Below are 22672 nucleotides of genomic sequence, written 5' to 3'. Positions count from 1 at the left end.
CTCTCGCTACTTGTTTTTATCTTCTGCATTTTACTCTTCTTTACTCTGTGTGTCTTTGCTTTCTTCGGTATGTGTCTTGCGCCTATATTATCAATGGTCTTACAGGTCTGCGGGGTGGGGGGTGGGAGGGGGGTAGTTGTAATCAAATTCTCTTCTTTTGACTAGACACTGTATCATGGTTGAAAAATAATAAAAATCTTTAAAAAAAAAAGAAGGAAAGTTAGCGGCTCTCACACACCAACACTCACTCTCAAACGTTACTGGTTATAGTCAGGAAATGCAATTAAAGAAAAGTCTTAAAAATTCAGTGAAAAAAACAAATGTTACAGGGACGTTATAGTACGGCTCTGTTTTCACTTAGCTATGCAGTAGCCTTTAACAAAGGCTACTGTGTAGCTGAAAAGCATTGTTTGTTTTTGCATGAGCAAGGCTGTTTAGCCAATATGCGTAGCAGGGGTTGGAGTTCTTGGATTATACATTCTTTGCATCTTTATTTTGAGTGTGCGTGATTTCCTTGGATTTCCTCAGAGGAGATTGTTTGTTTGGTTGCCGGGGCTGAACCCGACACAACACCCGCAGTGGCTGCACAGCATTCTGCGCCTCTTTTTTCTGCCGACTTTGGTGCTGGAAACCAAGGTTCGAGCCTCTGGGTCGCGTCCACATCCTGTGATTCTGGGCAAATCACTTAATCTCCCCGTGTCTGAATGTGTCCTTGTGTAACGTAACCGGTGCTCAATTAAAGCGCTCCAATACCTTCGGGTCGAGTTCGCGCAATATAAATATGCATTATATATATATATATATATATATATATATATATATATATATATATATATATCACCAGAATTCGTCCTCCAACCACGCTCCAGGGATGGACAATCAGACGAGGCAAACCCAGATGGATGGTGCAATTATTTTTTTTTATTTCGTTTAGCCCAACAACACCATCGCCACGACGCGTTTCAGACCTCGTAGGGCCTTGGTCACATGACATGCGCGAGGGGTCACCTCCCTTTTAAAGTGCTAGTGCAAATAAGTACTTCCCCTTTCCTCGCCTGAGACATTGATATAGAAACAGTACTTAGTTTTTATAGCTGCATAAATGCATGAGCTTTCTGTTATTTACAAATCTGTGCAAAATACATGCTAAAAATTCATGTCCATGACTTTAAGGCTTGCTTATGAAAATGTTGGCATTACATTATGCCTCTCAAAATTACATTTGATAAATTTCGAGATTACTGCATAAAGGTCTTATCACATCCAACTATAAATATATATATATACACACATATATAAATACATAAATAAATAAATACATGTCAAGATATAAAAGATAAATACTTAAATACATCTTCATCATAAATATATATATATCTATATACATCAACTGTACATTCATGAATATAATTGATCTATACACAACCATAAACTTTTCATGTAAAAAAAGATATTTAAATAATTGTGCTCTCTCGATTTATATAGCGAAAAACACAGTTGATGGACAGAATGTAGAACAATGTCATACATTCAACCCAGTACAAGGATCTGGGCCTAAATCCATCGTTTTTTTGCACTCCACACCACCCTGGGTTAGACACTGGCTATATGCAAATCAGCTCTGACCCTGTGCCTCATGGGAACAGTCCAGTCCGAACTACCAAGCCATGTCTTTCCCAGACCGGAATCAAGCATCCAAGGACCGGTTTCTGGCTATCAGCCTTCATCAGCCTGAATAGCTTGACTCCAGTGGTGTGGAGAGCCTGGGACTCACGTATGAGCATACCCAGCCCACTCGGGGTGAAAATTGCGAAAAACACAGTTGATGGACAGAATGTAGAACAATGTCATACATTCAACCCAGTACAAGGATCTGGGCCTAAATCCATCGTTTTTTTGCACTCCACACCACCCTGGGTTAGACACTGGCTATATGCAAATCAGCTCTGACCCTGTGCCTCATGGGAACAGTCCAGTCCGAACTACCAAGCCATGTCTTTCCCAGACCGGAATCAAGCATCCAAGGACCGGTTTCTGGCTATCAGCCTTCATCAGCCTGAATAGCTTGACTCCAGTGGTGTGGAGAGCCTGGGACTCACGTCGGAGCATACCCAGCCCACTCGGGGTAAAAATTGCAAAAAACACAGTTGATGGACAGAATGTAGAACAATGTCATACATTCAACCCAGTACAAGGATCTGGGCCTAAATCCATCGTTTTTTTTGCACTCCACACCACCCTGGGTTAGACACTGCCTATATGCAAATCAGCTCTGACCCTGTGCCTCATGGGAACAGTCCAGTCCGAACTACCAAGCCATGTCTTTCCCAGACCCGAATCAAGCATCCAAGGACCGGTTTCTGGCTATCAGCCTTCATCAGCCTGAATAGCTTGACTCCAGTGGTGTGGAGAGCCTGGGACTCACGTCTGAGCATACCCAGCCCACTCGGGGTGAAAATTGCGAAAAACACAGTTGATGGACAGAATGTAGAACAATGTCATACATTCAACCCAGTACAAGGATCTGGGCCTAAATCCATCGTTTTTTCGCACTCCACACCACCCTGGGTTAGACACTGGCTATATGCAAATCAGCTCTGACCCTGTGCCTCATGGGAACAGTCCAGTCCGAACTAAGCCATGTCTTTCCCAGACCGGAATCAAGCATCCAAGGACCGGTTTCTGGCTATCAGCCTTCATCAGCCTGAATAGCTTGACTCCAGTGGTGTGGAGAGCCTGGGACTCACGTCTGAGCATACCCAGCCCACTCGGGGTGAAAATTGCGAAAAACACAGTTGATGGACAGAATGTAGAACAATGTCATACATTCAACTCAATACAAGGATCTGGGCCTAAATCCATCATTTTTTTGCACTCCACACCACCCTGGGTTAGACACTGGCTATATGCAAATCAGCTCTGACCCTGTGCCTCATGGGAACAGTCCAGTCCGAACTACCAAGCCATGTCTTTCCCAGACCGGAATCAAGCATCCAAGGACCGGTTTCTGGCTATCAGCCTTCATCAGCCTGAATAGCTTGACTCCAGTGGTGTGGAGAGCCTGGGACTCACGTCTGAGCATACCCAGCCCACTCGGGGTGAAAATTGCGAAAAACACAGTTGATGGACAGAATGTAGAACAATGTCATACATTCAACCCAGTACAAGGATCTGGGCCTAAATCCATCGTTTTTTTGCACTCCACACCACCCTGGGTGAGACACTGGCTATATGCAAATCAGCTCTGACCCTGTGCCTCATGGGAACAGTCCAGTCCGAACTACCAAGCCATGTCTTTCCCAGACCGGAATCAAGCATCCAAGGACCGGTTTCTGGCTATCAGCCTACATCAGCCTGAATAGCTTGACTCCAGTGGTGTGGAGAGCCTGGGACTCACGTCTGAGCATACCCAGCCCACTCGGGGTGAAAATTGCGAAAAACACAGTTGATGGACAGAATGTAGAACAATGTCATACATTCAACCCAGTACAAGGATCTGGGCCTAAATCCATTGTTTTTTTGCACTCCACACCACCCTGGGTTAGACACTGGCTATATGCAAATCAGCTCTGACCCTGTGCCTCATGGGAACAGTCCAGTCCGAACTACCAAGCCATGTCTTTCCCAGACCGGAATCAAGCATCCAAGGACCGGTTTCTGGCTATCAGCCTTCATCAGCCTGAATAGCTTGACTCCAGTGGTGTGGAGAGTTTGGGACTCACGTCTGAGCATACCCAGCCCACTCGGGGTGAAAATTGCGAAAAACACAGTTGATGGACAGAATGTAGAACAATGTCATACATTCAACCCAGTACAAGGATCTGGGCCTAAATCCATCGTTTTTTTGCACTCCACACCACCCTGGGTTAGACACTGGCTATATGCAAATCAGCTCTGACCCTGTGCCTCATGGGAACAGTCCAGTCCGAACTACCAAGCCATGTCTTTCCCAGACCAGAATCAAGCATCCAAGGACCGGTTTCTGGCTATCAGCCTTCATCAGCCTGAATAGCTTGACTCCAGTGGTGTGGAGAGCCTGGGACTCACGTCTGAGCATACCCAGCCCACTCGGGGTGAAAATTGCGAAAAACACTGTTGATGGACAGAATGTAGAACAATGTCATACATTCAACCCAGTACAAGGATCTGGGCCTAAATCCATCGTTTTTTTGCACTCCACACCACCCTGGGTTAGACACTGGCTATATGCAAATCAGCTCTGACCCTGTGCCTCATGGGAACAGTCCAGTCCGAACTACCAAGCCATGTCTTTCCCAGACCGGAATCAAGCATCCAAGGACCGGTTTCTGGCTATCAGCCTTCATCAGCCGGAATAGCTTGACTCCAGTGGTGTGGAGAGCCTGGGACTCACGTCTGAGCATACCCAGCCCACTCGGGGTGAAAATTGCGAAAAACACTGTTGATGGACAGAATGTAGAACAATGTCATACATTCAACCCAGTACAAGGATCTGGGCCTAAATCCATCGTTTTTTTGCACTCCACACCACCCTGGGTTAGACACTGGCTATATGCAAATCAGCTCTGACCCTGTGCCTCATGGGAACAGTCCAGTCCGAACTACCAAGCCATGTCTTTCCCAGACCGGAATCAAGCATCCAAGGACCGGTTTCTGGCTATCAGCCTTCATCAGCCGGAATAGCTTGACTCCAGTGGTGTGGAGAGCCTGGGACTCACGTCTGAGCATACCCAGCCCACTCGGGGTGAAAATTGCAAAAAACACTGTTGATGGACAGAATGTAGAACAATGTCATACATTCAACCCAGTACAAGGATCTGGGCCTAAATCCATCGTTTTTTTGCACTCCACACCACCCTGGGTTAGACACTGGCTATATGCAAATCAGCTCTGACCCTGTGCCTCATGGGAACAGTTCAGTCCGAACTACCAAGCCATGTCTTTCCCAGACCGGAATCAAGCATCCAAGGACCGGTTTCTGGCTTTCAGCCTTCATCAGCCTGAATAGCTTGACTCCAGTGGTGTGGAGAGCCTGGGACTCACGTCTGAGCATACCCAGCCCACTCGGGGTGAAAATTGCGAAAAACACAGTTGATGGACAGAATGTAGAACAATGTCATACATTCAACCCAGTACAAGGATCTGGGCCTAAATCCATCGTTTTTTTGCACTCCACACCACCCTGGGTTAGACACTGGCTATATGCAAATCAGCTCTGACCCTGTGCCTCATGGGAACAGTCCAGTCCGAACTACCAAGCCATGTCTTTCCCAGACCGGAATCAAGCATCCAAGGACCGGTTTCTGGCTATCAGCCTTCATCAGCCGGAATAGCTTGACTCCAGTGGTGTGGAGAGCCTGGGACTCACGTCTGAGCATACCCAGCCCACTCGGGGTGAAAATTGCGAAAAACACAGTTGATGGACAGAATGTAGAACAATGTCATACATTCAACCCAATACAAGGATCTGGACCTAAATCCATCGTTTTTTTGCACTCCACACCACCCTGGGTTAGACACTGGCTATATGCAAATCAGCTCTGACCCTGTGCCTCATGGGAACAGTCCAGTCCGAACTACCAAGCCATGTCTTTCCCAGACCGGAATCAAGCATCCAAGGACCGGTTTCTGGCTATCAGCCTTCATCAGCCTGAATAGCTTGACTCCAGTGGTGTGGAGAGCCTGGGATTCACGTCTAAGCATACCCAGCCCACTCGGGGTGAAAATTGCGAAACACACAGTTGATGGACAGAATGTAGAACAATGTCATACATTCAACCCAGTACAAGGATCTGGGCCTAAATCCATCGTTTTTTTGCACTCCACACCACCCTGGCTTAGACACTGGCTATATGCAAATCAGCTCTGACCCTGTGCCTCATGGGAACAGTCCAGTCCGAACTACCAAGCCATGTCTTTCCCAGACCGGAATCAAGCATCCAAGGACTGGTTTCTGGCTATCAGCCTTCATCAGCCTGAATAGCTTGACTCCAGTGGTGTGGAGAGCCTGGGACTCACGTCTGAGCATACCCAGCCCACTCGGGGTGAAAATTGCGAAAAACACAGTTGATGGACAGAATGTAGAACAATGTCATACATTCAACCCAGTACAAGGATCTGGGCCTAAATCCATCGTTTTTTTGCACTCCACACCACCCTGGGTTAGACACTGGCTGTATGCAAATCAGCTCTGACCCTGTGCCTCATGGCAACAGTCCAGTCCGAACTACCAAGCCATGTCTTTCCCAGACCGGAATCAAGCATCCAAGGACCGGTTTCTGGCTATCAGCCTTCATCAGCCTGGTAGTTCGGACTGGACTGTTCCCATGAGGCACAGGGTCAGAGCTGATTTGCATATAGCAATTTATGGATTTAGGCCCAGAGCCTTGTACTGGGGTGAATGTATGACATTGTACTACATTCTGTCCATCAACTGTGTTTTTTGCAATTTCACCCCGAGTGGGCTGGGGATGCTCAGACGTGAGTCCCAGGCTCTCCAAACAACTGGAGTCATGCTATCCAGGCTGACGAAGGCTGATAGCCAGAAACCGGTCCTTGGATGCTTGATTCCAGTCTGGGAAAGACATAGCTTGGTAGTTCGGACTGGACTGTTCCCATGAGGCACAGGGTCAGAGCTGATTTGCATATAGCCAGTGTCTAACCCAGGGTGGTGTGGAGTGCAAAAAAACGATGGATTTAGGCCCAGATCCTTGTACTGGGGTGAATGTATGACATTGTTCTACATTCTGTCCATCAACTGTGTTTTTTGCAATTTCACCCCGAGTGGGTGGGGATGCTCAGATGTGAGTCCCAGGCTCTCCACACCACTGGAGTCATGCTATCCAGGCTGAAGAAGGCTGATAGCCAGAAACCGGTCCTTGGATGCTTGATTCCGGTCTGGGAAAGACATGGCTTGGTAGTTCGGACTGGACTGTTCCCATGAGGCACAGGGTCAGAGCTGATTTGCATAAAGCCAGTGTCTAACCCAGGGTGGTGTGGAGTGTAAAAAAACGATGGATTTAGGCCCAGAGCCTTGTACTGGGGTGAATGTATGACATTGTTCTACATTCTGTCCATCAACTGTGTTTTTTGCAATTTCACCCCGAGTGGGCTGGGGATGCTCAGACGTGAGTCCCAGGCTCTCCACACCACTGGAGTCATGCTATCCAGGCTGAAGAAGGCTGATAGCCAGCAACCGGTCCTTGGATGCTTGATTCCGGTCTGGGAAAGACATGGCTTGGTAGTTCGGACTGGACTGTTCCCATGAGGCACAGGGTCAGAGCTGATTTGCATATAGCCAGTGTCTAACCCAGGGTGGTGTGGAGTGCAAAAAAACGATGGATGTAGGCCCAGATCCTTGTACTGGGGTGAATGTATGACATTGTTCTACATTCTGTCCATCAACTGTGTTTTTGCAATTTCACCCCGAGTGGGCTGGGGATGCTCAGACGTGAGTCCCAGGCTCTCCACACCACTGGAGTCATGCTATCCAGGCTGAAGAAGGCTGATAGCCAGAAACCGGTCCTTGGATGCTTGATTCCGGTCTGGGAAAGACATGGCTTGGTAGTTCGGACTGGACTGTTCCCATGAGGCACAGGGTCAGAGCTGATTTGCATATAGCCAGTGTCTAACCCAGGGTGGTGTGGAGTGCAAAAAAACGATGGATTTAGGCCCAGATCCTTGTACTGGGGTGAATGTATGACATTGTTCTACATTCTGTCCATCAACTGTGTTTATTGCAATTTCACCCCGAGTGGGCTGGGGATGCTCAGACGTGAGTCCCAGGCTCTCCACACCACTGGAGACATGCTATCCAGGCTGAAGAAGGCTGATAGCCAGAAACCGGTCCTTGGATGCTTGATTCCGGTCTGGGAAAGACATGGCTTGGTAGTTCGGACTGGACTGTTCCCATGAGGCACAGGGTCAGAGCTGATTTGCATATAGCCAGTGTCTAACCCAGGGTGGTGTGGAGTGCAAAAAAACGATGGATTTAGGCCCAGATCCTTGTACTTGGGTGAATGTATGACATTGTTCTACATTCTGTCCATCAACTGTGTTTTTTGCACTCTCGATTTATATAAGCAGCCATTGATTTACTTTGCACAGATAAAAACCTAAAAGCTCTACATTTCTATGGTTTTCAACAGAACAAGTTTTTTTGTTTTGTATCTATGTTGGTTGTGTATTATTATATCATACATTTAGCCAACCTCCTGCAAAACATCCTCACTGTTCTTTTAGCAAATTTCATTGCTACAACCATAGTGTATCAGACTACTGGGACTACTTAAAAGGATAAATGTGTGGATATGTGCTCACCCTGTGCAACTTATATTAGGAAAACTAAAGATTAAAATGATTAAAATCATGAGATCTTTCTACTAAATAGATTAAGAGGCAACTACATTAGATGTTCTTTACTTTCTTTTAAACCACCCTTGGTGAAGATAGGTATAAAAATCCTCACTGGTGTTCAATCCATTGGGCATTTTGCAATCTGATAAAACTATATGCCTGGTTTCGAGTTTCCTCAGTTCAGCCTCCCAGTTACCGCCTCTTCTCTGCGGTGGAACCGTATCTATGACAAAGTATCTCAAGCCTGAGACATTGCCATTGTGTACTTCTCCAAAGTGCCTGGCCACCGGGTACGCCGTGTCACCGTTGTTTATGGCCCTTATGTGCTGGAGCACTCGCTTATGCACCTGCAGCTTAGTGCTTCCCACATAGCGCAGGCCACAAGGGAACTCCAGCACATACACGGCGTACTCAGTTTTGCAGGTTAGCTTGCTTTTTATAATTATTGGATTAGTACTCAGTGGAATTGTATATTAAGTTCTGCTTTCTCCAAATTTACAGGCCTTGCAAACTGAGCATTTTATAAAACCTTTACTGCCACTCAACCAGTTCCTATTCACTCCTACTTCAGGACTGCTAGTCACCAAGTGATCAGCAAGAGATTTTGCTTTCCTGTAGGCAATATTGGGCATAGATGTCATTGTCCGACCCAGTACTGTATCACTGGTGATAAGACTCCAATGCTTGGTGATTATCCTGCGAATGTTTTTATGTTGACTGCTGTATTTCATAATCAGGCGGGTCAGGTTAATGTCTGCTTTCAATCGAGTAGGCTGATTTTTTCTGATTAGAAGTCTATTGGGATCATTAGCTTTCTTTATGGCCTCTTCAACCATTCTTGGTTGATAGCCCCTCCTCAATAGTCTCGCCCTACACTCATCTTGAGCTTGTGCACAGTCCATATCATTACTGCAAATGCGTTTGATACGGAGCATTTCTCCGTAAGGAATGCTCCGGATCAAATGCGCAGGATGATGACTTGTGGCATGCAGTATCGCATTGCCCGCACTGGGCTTCCGATACAGTCTGGTTCGCAGCTCATTGTCCTGTATGTAGACCTCTACGTCCAAAAAACATATCGAGTTACTACTGATCTCACTGGTAAGTTTTATGTTGAGGTCATTTTTGTTCAGGTTTGCAACAAATCCTACTGCTTCCTTCATTGAACCCTTCCAAATAATAAAAAGGTCATCTATGAACCTATACCATCTGATGATGTTATTCTGTATGACATCTGGGAATGTCGGTATGAGGACCTGTTCCTCCCAGTAGCCCATATGCAAACAGGCATGGCTGGGGGAGAAACAGGCCACCATAGCGACTCCCCTCACTTGCTGAAACACTTGACATGAAAACATGAAGAAATTATTCTCTAAGCATAATTTGATCATACTTAGTAGCATTCTGTTATGTTCATAACATTTCATTGGCCTCCTATTTAGGAAATACTCCACTGAACGCAGACCATCTGTGTGATTAATGCTAGTATATAATGTAGAGACATCCATGGAAATCAATAAATAGTCAGCTTGCCAATGTACACCTTTCAGTTTTTCCAACAGATCACCAGTGCCTAAAATGAATAAAGACAGGCCACGGACATGTTCTTGCAAAAAAAAGGTCTACATATTTGCTTGTGTTTTCCATTATCGAATTGCATGCCGAGATAATGAGCCTTCCTCGACGTTTCACATTGTCTTTGTGAATCTTGGGGATGAAATATATTTGGGGCATCAGTGGGTGTTAATTTTTTAGAAAAAGCAAATTCCTCCATAGTGATTAGGCCCTTACTCCTCCAACCCATCAGATTTGTATATATAATGTTCCAGTCACCCTTTGCTTCTCCACTGTTAGATTTTTTATAACAGTTCCTGTCGTTCAATTGTCCCAAAGCTTCGTTCATATACATTTCTCGGGGCCATAGAATGACATTTCCGCCTTTGTCGTATTGTCGAACTATCACATTGGTGTTGCTGCGAATTTTACCGATAAGCTGATGGTATGCTCTATCCCGGTATTGCAATTTTTTATGAACATTAACTTCTTTCATATGTAATTGTTTCAGATCTGGTGCCACCTTTTCATGAAATGCATCGAGGTTGTCTTTAATCATCAGAGGCCAAAAAGTGGATTTGGGTTTAAAATTTGTAGGAGCTGTAGCCATCACATTCTCAAGTAGTAAATTTTCAGTTTTTTATATTTATAAGGAAATCTAATGATCCCAATAGATCTTTAAATAGAACTAATCAGCCTACTCAAACAAAAGCAGCCAGGAAAGTAACCCGCCTAATCATGAGATACAGTAGCCAACATAAAAACATTCGCAGAATAATTACTAAACATTGGAGTCTAATCACCAGTGATCCAATACTGGGACAGACAATGACATCTTCGCCCAGCATTGCCTATAAAAAAGCAAAATCACTTGCTGATCATCTGGTGACTAGCAGTCCTGAAGTAAGAGTAAATAAGAACTGGTTGAGCAGCAGCAAAGGTTTTATAAAATGTTCAGTTTGCAAGGCCTGTACATTTGGAGAAAGTAGAACTCAATATACAATTCCACTGAGTACTAATCCAATAACTATACAAAGCAAGTTGACCTGTAAAACTGAGTACGCCATGTATGTGCTCCCAAGTTAAAAAGTTTTGATCCCACCAAAAGAGCTGTCCTCATCACCGATGCCAGCATGAAAGGTTTGGGGGCTGTGTTACAATAGAAGGAAACGGAGAATGCAATTTTGTTTCTTTCTCGAAGTCTCAGAGATGCAGAACTATGTTACTCAGTCATTGAGAGAGAGGCCTTAGCTATGCACTGGGCCATAAAGAAACTCAAGAATCTGTTATGGGGTTTGAAATTCGAAGTACAGACTGACCACAAGCCACAAAGGGGCATATGTAAGAAAATCTCTGTTTGCGATTCTCAAATAGCGATCTTTTGAGAATCGCTATTTGAGAATTGCAAAAAGGGATGTATGTAAAAAATCCCAATTTTTTAGTGATTTCTTAGTTTTCCTTAATTGTGATTAGCAAATTGCGAAATCACAATTAGGGAATACTTTCCCAATGAATGTGAAGTCATTCTCAATCTGCGATTCGCAATTTGAGAATCGCAATTTGAGAATAATTTCAAGGTTGCAAGGGTGTCATAAGGACACCCTGATGCACCCCTGAAATGAACATGTGTGCGTATATTGCGTACACATGTTCTAAGGGCATGTATGTGCGCCATATGGCACCTTCACAAATGCCAAAAAGTGCATTTGTGAAAGAAATCGCAAATTACCACCAACTTGAAGTTGGTGGTAATTTGCGATTTCTTAAGGAGAAATCGCAAAAATTGAATGCTTGTTGCATAGCATTTAAGGAATCACAATTTGCGATTCCTTAAATGCTTATGCAAAATTAAGGAATCGCAAAATTTGCAACTCCCTAATTTTGCGATGCGATTTCCCTACTACAAACCGTTTCGCAAATTTTTTGTTGCAAACGCTGCTTTTTTGTGAATCGCAACATCTGCGAGTAAAAATTCAGTTGATACATCTGCCCCTATGTCAAGTTTTTAATAAGAAAGGGATTGATGCTATTTCGGGAAGAATATCTAAATGGGTTGTAGCTCTTCGGGGGTACAATTTAAAAGTTGAGTATTTACCAGGTGCTAAGAACAGCGTTGCAGACAGATTGTCAAGGTTGGTGGTGCAAAGTGATGATAGCGTTGATGATGAAGAGGATCATCTTAATGAATGAGTTTGTACTATTGAGACAGGTGGAATGTAGGAAACAGATGGCGAGAAGAGTGTGCCATTGATAAAGAATTTCTTGAGTTAACCTCATTACTCAAGAATGGATGGGACAAGAAAATGAAAGGTAATTGTGAAAAGTATTGGCTGGTGAAGGACAAATTATCTGAGAGTGAAGGTCTTATTTTTAGGGGGACTAGATTAGTTCCACCAACTGCACTTCATGGAGAACTTCTTGAGATGGCACATGAAGGTCACCAAGGGATGTCTAAAACAAAACAAAGGAAAGATTAAGACTTACATATTGGTGGCCAGGAATAAACTTGCAGGTGGAACGACTTGTGAGGGATTGCATACCTTGTTGTATGAGTGAGAAGTGTCAGAAGCCTAGGGTTCAATCCATGGCTATTAGGGAATGGCCAAAGAGGCCATGGGAAGAGTTAGAGTTTGACATTTTGGGGCCTATTCGTGAAAATGGTTGTGAGAGTTATGTCTTCGTGTTGATTGATTTACATTCCAGGTGGCCGGAAGTTAAATTCACAAAGTGCATTGATACTAAACATGTGATATCATTTCCCAAGGAGAGAAGGGCTACCTGGGGTCATACTAACTGATAATGGAACGCAATTGGTCTCCACTGAAATGGAGGAGTTCTTGTTGAAGTGTTCCATCAAACATAAGAGGTGTGCTCCTTATCATCCCTAGAGCAATGAAATGGTGGAACACTTCAACCGTGTTTTAAAAGAGACCATTGATTTAGCTAAACAAAACAGTTTAGATTGGAAAAAGGAAGTTATCAGGAAAGTTAACATTTACAGGGTGTCCCCTCATGCCATAACTAGTCGCACACCTTTTGAATAACTTAAAGGAAGAAGTGCAAACACTTTGGTTGCTCCTTTTTGGATCATTGACACTGAATCTAAAAGAGATGTGAAAGCCTCTGATAGTGATTGGAGGCTCACTGAAAGTGAAAAAATAAAGGCACGTAAAATAAGTTATGATCAAAGAAAAGCAGTGAAGGTTACTGCTGTCAAAGTGGGTGACTTAGTTATGATTAGAGCTCCAGTTGGCAGGAAAACTTCCAATCTGTTTCAAAAACTCCATAGGGTAAGCAAAGTTTTGACGAATGCTATCAAAACTGAGGATTTGCGCATTTGGAACCTAAACATATTGGTGGTTATTAAGAACAGTAAGTTAAATGTTAGTGAAGATGATTTCTCCTCAATTGCTTCTCGACATAGTTCTACAGTTGATAATAAGATTTATGGCGATTCGAGAAACAAGAGGATTTCCAGGTTACCATTGAGATTTGATGACTATCAGATGTAACATCTTTTATTATATACAGTCTCATCATTGTGTTTCATAGTAGTACTCTGTTTTAGTTTTGTATAAAGGGGAAATGTGTGTAATATTGTGCATTTACTTATTTCACATATTTTCTTATTACTGTAGTCACCTTGCTTATGTTTAAAGGTACACCCTGGTGATAGAACCTGGTGTGGTGATGCTTCTGCAGCTTGCGGTCAGTTGATCCTGATTTCAACTGCTGGATGGATGGGATCACTTTTACTAGAATAAACTTGACTACTATTTTCCTACCTGGAGGCTCTACTTTTTCATTTTGTCTTTAATTTTACACACTTACATTACTTAGACCGTGGAGGGGACAATAATAGTGTAGTGCAGCAAGCATAAGTATTTTCCGGTTTCAAACAAAAAGAAAATGTTCATTTTGGCAGAGTTTTCTCTGTAACAAACAATTATACCTGAAAACCATAAGTATATACAAGTAGTATACATAAGTAGTTCATAAGTTCTCCTTGCACTGCAAATCTGCTAGCAGGTTCCTTTCAGTCAATGGGTTCTTTGCTCCAGGAATTTCAGTTTTTCTGCGTCATAGTGCCATCCTTTGTTTTATTGTCATCGTGCATACATCAGAACTTCACTACACCTGAACAAACTCCTTGTCTGCAACGAGCTCAGCGTTTTACATCATGAAAATAGTTTTGCCATATTTACTTGCACTCAGAATTTGTTTACGCATCTGTAAAATATTCTTTCTGGTACAATTGGACACTATCTCCTGTTTTTTTTTGTAACTCGTGTTGCTGTTGAGATAGACCATCTAGCTCTGGCAGCAATTGATCCCACTTGAAACACTATGACCAGAACTTGGCATGAGTTACCCCTGCTCATGCTTGTGTTACAGGATTATGAGAGCGTTGGATATTTAGAATGCCTCCTGGTACAAATTTGCCAGGGGCAAGCACCATCCCAGGAGGAGTCAGACGCCCCTTCCAATAACAAGGACAGTCGTGGACTGCGCACATGTGTAGCCAGAGTTGTACTTGCACAATCCCAGTCAGTGTTTATGGTGCTGAGCTAACAGTATCAGTGTATGGGCACTTCACAATCTGGCGTTTGAGAAGGGTAGAGAGCAGTAACAATAATGGGACAAGCAGGGGAAGTCATGGTTTTCACAATATTAGACCAATCTGAACCTGATTTTCGTTTTGGAGCCTGGTCGAAGGAGACTAAAACGATTTACGTGCTCTCACAGCCTTTGATACGATGAAATCTGAAACATTCTCAAACACATCAACATTATAATTTTATTTGTGTATTATTTTATAGAGCAAGGTAACTTACACCTATGAATGTGGTCCTGAGGGACAGGTCTTTCACCCAGGATCCCAGGGGTTTTAGTGACGGATACGCAGCAGTGGCCCACAACTCAGGAACCTGACTGTTAAGAAAACTATTGTATATTTGCTCCATTTCCTCTGACATTACTACAAACCCGGCAATCGCTTTGTTGAGCGTTTCCAAAGAAATCTGCAGTACAAAGAAGAACAATTAACATTTACATCAATATTAGTTTTAAACATCTGAGCATTAAACAATAAAACGAATTCGCCTACATGTAACAGAGCAAACTAAGCTCCATATTACTGCAGGTTGGCACCATCTTGACAAATTTTCTACTCAGGGTTTATGAGATGCTGACAAGAATCACAACGCATATAGCACTATTACATATATTCATTGTGACTCATGAACAGGTGCATGGCCACACCAATAAGAAAGCAGAAATCTAAATGCAGCTAGGAATTTACTGTGTGAACCTACAAGTAGTTGGCCAAAGTCATGCCCCATTACAGCCACACAGTTTAGTAACCTTAGTGACCCCCTATCACTATTATCCTTATCATCTTAACTTTATATTGGGATGGCTGAAAAGAAACAGATTGTAGGACTGTTAAACAGATTAATCCCTTATTTACTAAATTGGCAATTGGGCAACTTTCGGGCTGATGCTACCACACCAGCTTGTGCATAGAGCAAAACTGTGTATACATGCATACCCATGTGTAGAAATATATAATTAATGATGTCATGCTTGTAGCAAGTAACCCACCAGCAACCCCTCAACTGCTTCTTGTGAAGCCCTTACAGGAGAAAATAAACAAACATTCTAAAACATATATTATCTTAGGTAGAATGGGTGTACCATACATACCACTTATCTCTAATCAGTTATACCAAACTCTCTAGTGGCTTTGTAGCCTTTGTGAGGTACTCCCCTAGGCTTTCCACACCACATTGTTCTTTGCTGCTTCGATAGGCCTCTTTTGACTTGTTATACCTTAAAAACATATTTATAATTCTCATCGTAATGGTGATGCAAGAAAGAGCACCCAGAAAAGGCAGATTTTTAGATCTCTCTCAGCAGTGGGACATTTCTTTTTAAGTGGGAATCCATTTTCTACTTGCTCTGTTTCCATAGAGATTACAACAAATCTGGGAATATACCATCCGAGTATACCTTCAAGGATGAAAATTGAAGCAGGCGCAGAATTAGTACTGTCTTTGGCACCATAAGAGAAAATTGCACTGCAGTCAAATATGGTAAGAAAACAAAGTCCTTTTCTGAAATGAATTGACAAGCTGACAGACGTACAATCTAACACAAACAGCACATAAGCCCCATGCTGATCTGCCAAAAACAACACACCCACCACAGAGACAATCTGTGCCGTCTGACACTATAAGACAAGATTACATTGCAGGATAACACAGTGCGAAGACAACTTCTGCGTCTGAAATTAATTGACGAGCTGACAGACGTACAACCTCGCATAAGCCCCATATTGCTCTGCCAAAAACATGTCACCCACCACAGGGGCAATCTGTGAGATCATAATATTAGTTCTTTATCAGAAGACATTCTGCTGGGGGGGCGTGGCTTACGCACCGACTGGGATGGCGGCGTAGCTCCGAGGCTCCGGCGGCGACCTCCGCTCTCTGCACAAATACGGAGGTTTTATGCTGTTTTCAGACGCCCTTTGGACCAGATTTGCACGTCGGAATGTGAGGCGAACCTGATGCCCTCACTGTTTTCCTCTCCGGCAGCCATCCAGCAAGATTAACTTTGCCGTGACGAGACTCTCCTGCCTGCGGCCGCCATTTTGTGCGCTCATCGCGCAGACCCGCCTCAACATGCCGCTGATACTCGTAAGTGTCCGTGTGCATTCAATGACTTCAACTCTTATGTTTTTATTCTGCTTGCTGAGCCAGCGCTCCTATTTGGGACTTCGCCTCCTGCCTATTCCTCGATGTTAACTCGCTCTAGACTTTCCTCAGCCGCCATTTTTTTTTTTCCAGAACAAATTTTATTGGGTTTCAGTTGTTGACAGAATATAAACAAGACACCGCTTCCGTGGCATCAGGAAGGCAGTGAAAATAAAGAGCAAGAAGATCAAAATATTCAATCAACGTTTACCCAAGCCCCCCACCCCGTATTCCAACCCAACACCCACCCCCCACCCTGCACGGTGTTTACATTGTCCAGAACATAATCTGAGGGATCGTAACAGCAGCATGTGGTACAGTTCACTCAGGGGCAGAACTAACAAGGTCCAGACTTGTGTCTCTTGTCGCTGGGGGGTCCAGCAGGAGGCCCCGATAATCCGCCCATCTCCTCCAGATTCGATAGTGTTTTCTAGGGCAGCCCCTGGCCTCAAAGATTGGACGTTCCAGGCCCATGTTGAAGTCCATGCCTCGCTTCCACACCCCCACCAGCGGAGCTCTGGGTGCCTTCCAAGCCTGGGCTATGTCCCTCTTGGCCACTGTAAGACCCAACAGGAGCAAGTGGCGTTTATATCTGTTACCCCCTACTTGCTCCATAACATGGAGGAGGCCCAACTTCGGCGTGCGAGGGAGGTCCCATGCCAGTACTTCCTCCAGACAGTCCCACACACCAGTCCAAAATCTCTGCAGCCGTACGCATCCCCATACCGTATGTAAGAAGGAGCCTATCGCATTCCCACACCTCAGGCACTCTGGGGAGGCTATCAGTCCTGCTTTCCACAGCCGTTCTCTTGTATAATATGCTCTATGCAGGTACTTAAATTGGATGAATCGCAGGCGCACTGCTATTGCTGCCCCCCCTAGGGGCCTCCAGGGCTTCCCTCCAGTCCTCCTCCTCCAACTCCCCCAGCTCACCCTCCCAAACTGGCCGCAGATTATCAAGGGAGGGGGAACAATGGGTAACCAGCGTTTGGTATATGGTTGAAATTTTCTTTGTCTCCAATTCCCCCATAAATACTTTAGCTTCCAAAGGACTGAATTCCGGCAAAGACGTTAAGTTCGCTATTGCGGGGGTCAGGGCGTGTCTGAGCTGCAGGTATCGAAAGAACTGAGACTGGGGCATGTCAAATTCTACCCGCAATGCCTGGAACGACTTGAGGACTGTGCCCTTTAATACGTGGCCCAGTGCCGAGATGCCAATAGCATCCCAACCTTCAAAGCCCCGCAGGGAAGCCAAACCGGGCAGTCTCCCATTGTGCCACAGGGGAGTCTCACCCGTTAGCCTATTCCACCATCCCATGCGGCGGAGAGCGTCGCGCCACAGTCTGAAGACCACCTGAGTGACCATCGGGAGTCGTTTCCGGAGAGCAGCCGAGTACAGGATAGTATGGAGCGTGTCCGGGTCCATCAAATACCTTTCCAGGGCATAGGTCGGGTCTCCCCGATCCCCATACCACCATTCATTAAGGACAAGCAGGTGTGACGCCTGATAGTAGGATTGGACGTCCGAGGTGGCCAGCCCCCCACAGTAGGTCGACAGGAAGCAGGTACGGAGCGCCACTCTTACTGCTCCCCCAGTCCACAGGAATCGACCCAAGGCAGAGTTCACCTGCCGAAACCAGTGCGACGAAACTGGATACGGGTGGTTTTGCAATTGGTAGAGAATACGGGGTAGGGCTACCATCTTGAAGATGGCCGAGCGGCCATAGACGTTCAGGGGCATCCTGGACCACGTCTGCATATCTGAGCGGATCCTGTCCTAGACTGGCACTATGTTACGGGACTATGACACTCCCGGAACGTCCGTCAAGAAGACACCCAAATATTTAAGGCCACCCGCCGCTTCTTGCAAGGCCGAGGCCCAAGGGACCAGGGTCCCCCGGTCACCCAGGACCCACAATTTCGACTTCCGTACATTGATCCTAAGACCGGACACCTCCCCAAAAATGCGCATTATGTCCAGGACCCTCGGTCCCGATTTATTGAGGTCTGTGAGGAAAAAGAGCACATCATCAGCATAGAGTGCAATCCTATCGGATGGGCCTCCCACCCATTCCACTCCGTGCAATTGAGCGTCCATCCGCACCCAAGCGGCTCCATAGCCAAGGCGAACAGGTAAGGTGAGAGGGGGCATCCCTGTCGGGTGCCCCGACCAATGGGGAATGAACTGGAGACCGCCCCCGCAACCCTGACCGCTGCCGTCAGGTCCGTATATAGCAAGTGAATATACGACAAAAAGCGCGGGCCCAGATTAAGCCGGAGGAGGAGCGCTCGAAGATATGGCCAGCTCAAGGAGTCAAAGGCGCGGTCAATGTCCGCCAGTAAGAGGGCCGCAGGGATGCCCGCCGCCCGTACCGCTTCTACCACTAAATGCGCGCGGCGTATATTATGTCTTGTCGCTCTGTGGGGCATGAAGCCCGCCTGGTCCGCATGAATCAAGTCCGTAATATATGGGAGTAGGCGATTCACCAGAGCCTTTGCCAGTATTTTCGCCTCGAAGTTCAGCAATGATATCGGACGATAAGATTCGGGACTATCTTGGGGCCTCCCTGGCTTGCAAAAAACCACGATCTCGGCATGTCGCCAGTCCGCCGGCAGTCTGCCACGGTCCCTGGCCACTTCCAGGGCTTTCTTATAGCGCAGCCCCAATTGGAGATGGAACAACTTCATGAATTCACTGGGGAACCCATTGGGCCCAGGGGCCCTGCCCGTGTTTAGTCCGCCTAGAGCTGTTCCCAGCTCCTCAGCAGACAGCGGGAGGTCCAGTTGATCCCTAACCTCGTCCGAGAGCGCCCGGGGCGGAAGGTCCGCAAGGAATCTATCGATCTCCTCCGCCGGGAGGGAGTCCTGTGGGGCATATTGCGTCTCGTAATATTGGGCAAAGGTTTGGGCCAGGATCTCGGGAGCTGATATAGGATTTCCGGCGGCATCACAGAGTCCCGGCAAGGGCTGGGCTTGATAGGTATCCTGACACAGCCTATAAAGCATCGTGCTGGATTTGTCCCCCCATTGATAAATGCGACTCTGCGTAGCTAGCCAGTTCTGTCTGGCTTCATCTAGCAATAAGGAGGTGTAAGAGCGCTGGAGGTGCAGCAACACAGTCACCGCGTCTTCGCTCTCCCCTGTCAGACAGGTCGCCTCTTGGGTACGTACCTGGTCAGCCGCGTCCGCCAGGGCCAACGTGCGGGCCTTACGATTCGCGGCGCACCACGCTATGTCCACGCCCCGGAGCACAGGTTTCAGGGCCTCCCACAAGGTCATGGCATCCATACTCGGGTCCTCATTCTCTATCCAGTAATGCGCTATTGCCTCCCTCATGCGCGATTGGTAGTCATCGCGCTGCAAATGCCACGTGGATAGTCGCCAGCGAAACGGCTGTCGCCGCACACCTAGACTCAACATCAATGCAATCGGGGAGTGGTCAGATAGGCCCCTAGGAAGTATGGAGGTAGAAACAACTCTCCCTATCCAGGGCTGTGGGACAAACAGGTAGTCCAGACGAGAGAAGGATTTGTGGACCGCGGACACAAAGGTATATTCGCGGGTACATGCATGATAATGCCGCCAAGTGTCAATCCATCCCATCCCTTGCACCATCCTACTCAGTCGTGTAGTAGTATCTAATAACCGGCCTCTGCCGGGTCTACAGCGATCAAGCCTCCCGTCCATCACGTCATTCCAGTCTCCTCCCACAATCGTCAACACAAGCGGGATGTCAGTCCAGATATCGAACAGTCGTTCAATCAGAGCGTCTTGTAGTGGGGGTGGAGCATACACACTGCCAAAGACCACAGGCTCACTCCCCAGCTTCCCCATGACAAACGCGTACCGTCCATGCACATCCAGCCACTGTGTGTCGTGTGTGTACGGGACCCTGCGATGAATCACGATTGCAACTCCCCTGGACCCTCTCGTGAACCCAGCATGAAACACTTGGTCATACCCATACCTCCGCAGACTAAGAACCTTTGTGCCCATGAGGTGCGTCTCTTGGAGTAACAAAACATCCGCTTTTTCAGTCTTCCCCAATCGCAGAACCGCACTCCGTTTGATTTTGTCAAGCATCCCTCTCACATTCCAGCTCAATATACGCATCGTATATGGGGACACCAGCTCTTTCTTGAACGCGGAGGCACAGGGATACTGACGGTGTGTCAGGTCAAGCGTACCCTGTAGACCGGCTCCACTCCTCGCCGCACCCGCTCCGCGGGTGCCGCATCGGCCCAGTGTGCACAGCAGCCACCTAGGAGGTCTTCAAGGCGGTTCGGGTAAGAGGCTCGGCGGGGCTGCGAGCGTGCAGGGACTCCAGTGACCAGGAGTCCCTGCGAGACCGGGGAACAGCTGACGGTCCGCTCTCCCTGCTGGCCCGCCCCCCGCCCATCGTCGCTGTTTAAAGGCGTGTTTCTCTTTGCACCTGTGGGACACCAGCTCTTTCTTGAACGCGGAGGCACAGGGATACTGACGGTGTGTCAGGTCAAGCGTACCCTGTAGACCGGCTCCACTCCTCGCCGCATCGGCCCAGTGTGCACAGCAGCCACCTAGGAGGTCTTCAAGGCGGTTCGGGTAAGAGGCTCGGCGGGGCTGCGAGCGTGCAGGGACTCCAGTGACCAGGAGTCCCTGCGAGACCGGGGAACAGCTGACGGTCCGCTCTCCCTGCTGGCCCGCCCCCCGCCCATCGTCGCTGTTTAAAGGCGTGTTTCTCTCTGCACCTGTGGGACACCAGCTCTTTCTTGAACGCGGAGGCACAGGGATACTGACGGTGTGTCAGGTCAAGCGTACCCTGTAGACCGGCTCCACTCCTCGCCGCACCCGCTCCGCGGGTGCCGCATCGGCCCAGTGTGCACAGCAGCCACCTAGGAGGTCTTCAAGGCGGTTCGGGTAAGAGGCTCGGCGGGGCTGCGAGCGTGCAGGGACTCCAGTGACCAGGAGTCCCTGCGAGACCGGGGAACAGCTGACGGTCCGCTCTCCCTGCTGGCCCGCCCCCCGCCCATCGTCGCTGTTTAAAGGCGTGTTTCTCTCTGCACCTGTGGGACACCAGCTCTTTCTTGAACGCGGAGGCACAGGGATACTGACGGTGTGTCAGGTCAAGCGTACCCTGTAGACCGGCTCCACTCCTCGCCGCACCCGCTCCGCGGGTGCCGCATCGGCCCAGTGTGCACAGCAGCCACCTAGGAGGTCTTCAAGGCGGTTCGGGTAAGAGGCTCGGCGGGGCTGCGAGCGTGCAGGGACTCCAGTGACCAGGAGTCCCTGCGAGACCGGGGAACAGCTGACGGTCCGCTCTCCCTGCTGGCCGGCCCCCCGCCCATCGTCGCTGTTTAAAGGCGTGTTTCTCTCTGCACCTGTGGGACACCAGCTCTTTCTTGAACGCGGAGGCACAGGGATACTGACGGTGTGTCAGGTCAAGCGTACCCTGTAGACCGGCTCCACTCCTCGCCGCACCCGCTCCGCGGGTGCCGCATCGGCCCAGTGTGCACAGCAGCCACCTAGGAGGTCTTCAAGGCGGTTCGGGTAAGAGGCTCGGCAGGGCTGCGAGCGTGCAGGGACTCCAGTGACCAGGAGTCCCTGCGAGACCGGGGAACAGCTGACGGTCCGCTCTCCCTGCTGGCCCGCCCCCCTGCCAAACACTCCTCCTATATAGTAGACGTAATCTCCCGCAGCGCGGGACGCAGCCCGGGGTAAGACCGGGCTAAGAGCGGGCCGTTTGAGGCCGTTCGAGGTCTTAGAGGTCTGGGCTGGGCCACGTCCTTTGGCTGCACCTTTGTTACCTCCTTCACTAGCGGTGAGCGTGGATCCTGCTATCTGTGGCGTATTTCCCTTTTGTCCACTATGTGTACCCGTGTAACACGCAGCAACACTGCTAGGGGGGCCAGTAAATCCAATGGGACCCTGGATGACTTTTTAACAAAGACTAACTTGGCTATAGATGCCGAAATTACAAAAATGCAACATAGGGTTTCCCTGGAGTTGGATGCTGCTCGGAAATTGTCCCTAACCATTGCTTCCACGAA

The 22672-nt window shown here is 47.4% G+C and overlaps 1 protein-coding gene across 1 annotated transcript in view; it reads right to left on the bottom strand.

Annotated features, from left to right (window-relative positions):
* Window positions 1-22672, bottom strand: part of LOC144818685 (dynein axonemal heavy chain 6-like) — a 1395111-nt gene that overhangs the window by 150391 nt on the left and 1222048 nt on the right. Inside the window, exon 34 of the mRNA XM_078676337.1 lies at window positions 14724-14909. Within this exon, the coding sequence (XP_078532463.1) occupies window positions 14724-14909 (186 nt within the window). The remainder of the gene's footprint in view (window positions 1-14723; window positions 14910-22672) is intronic.

The sequence above is a fragment of the Lissotriton helveticus genome, chromosome 2_1 (genome assembly GCF_964261635.1).
Source record: "Lissotriton helveticus chromosome 2_1, aLisHel1.1, whole genome shotgun sequence".
Taxonomy (NCBI): Eukaryota; Metazoa; Chordata; class Amphibia; order Caudata; family Salamandridae; genus Lissotriton; species Lissotriton helveticus.
This window is presented reverse-complemented; position numbering and strand designations above follow the sequence as displayed.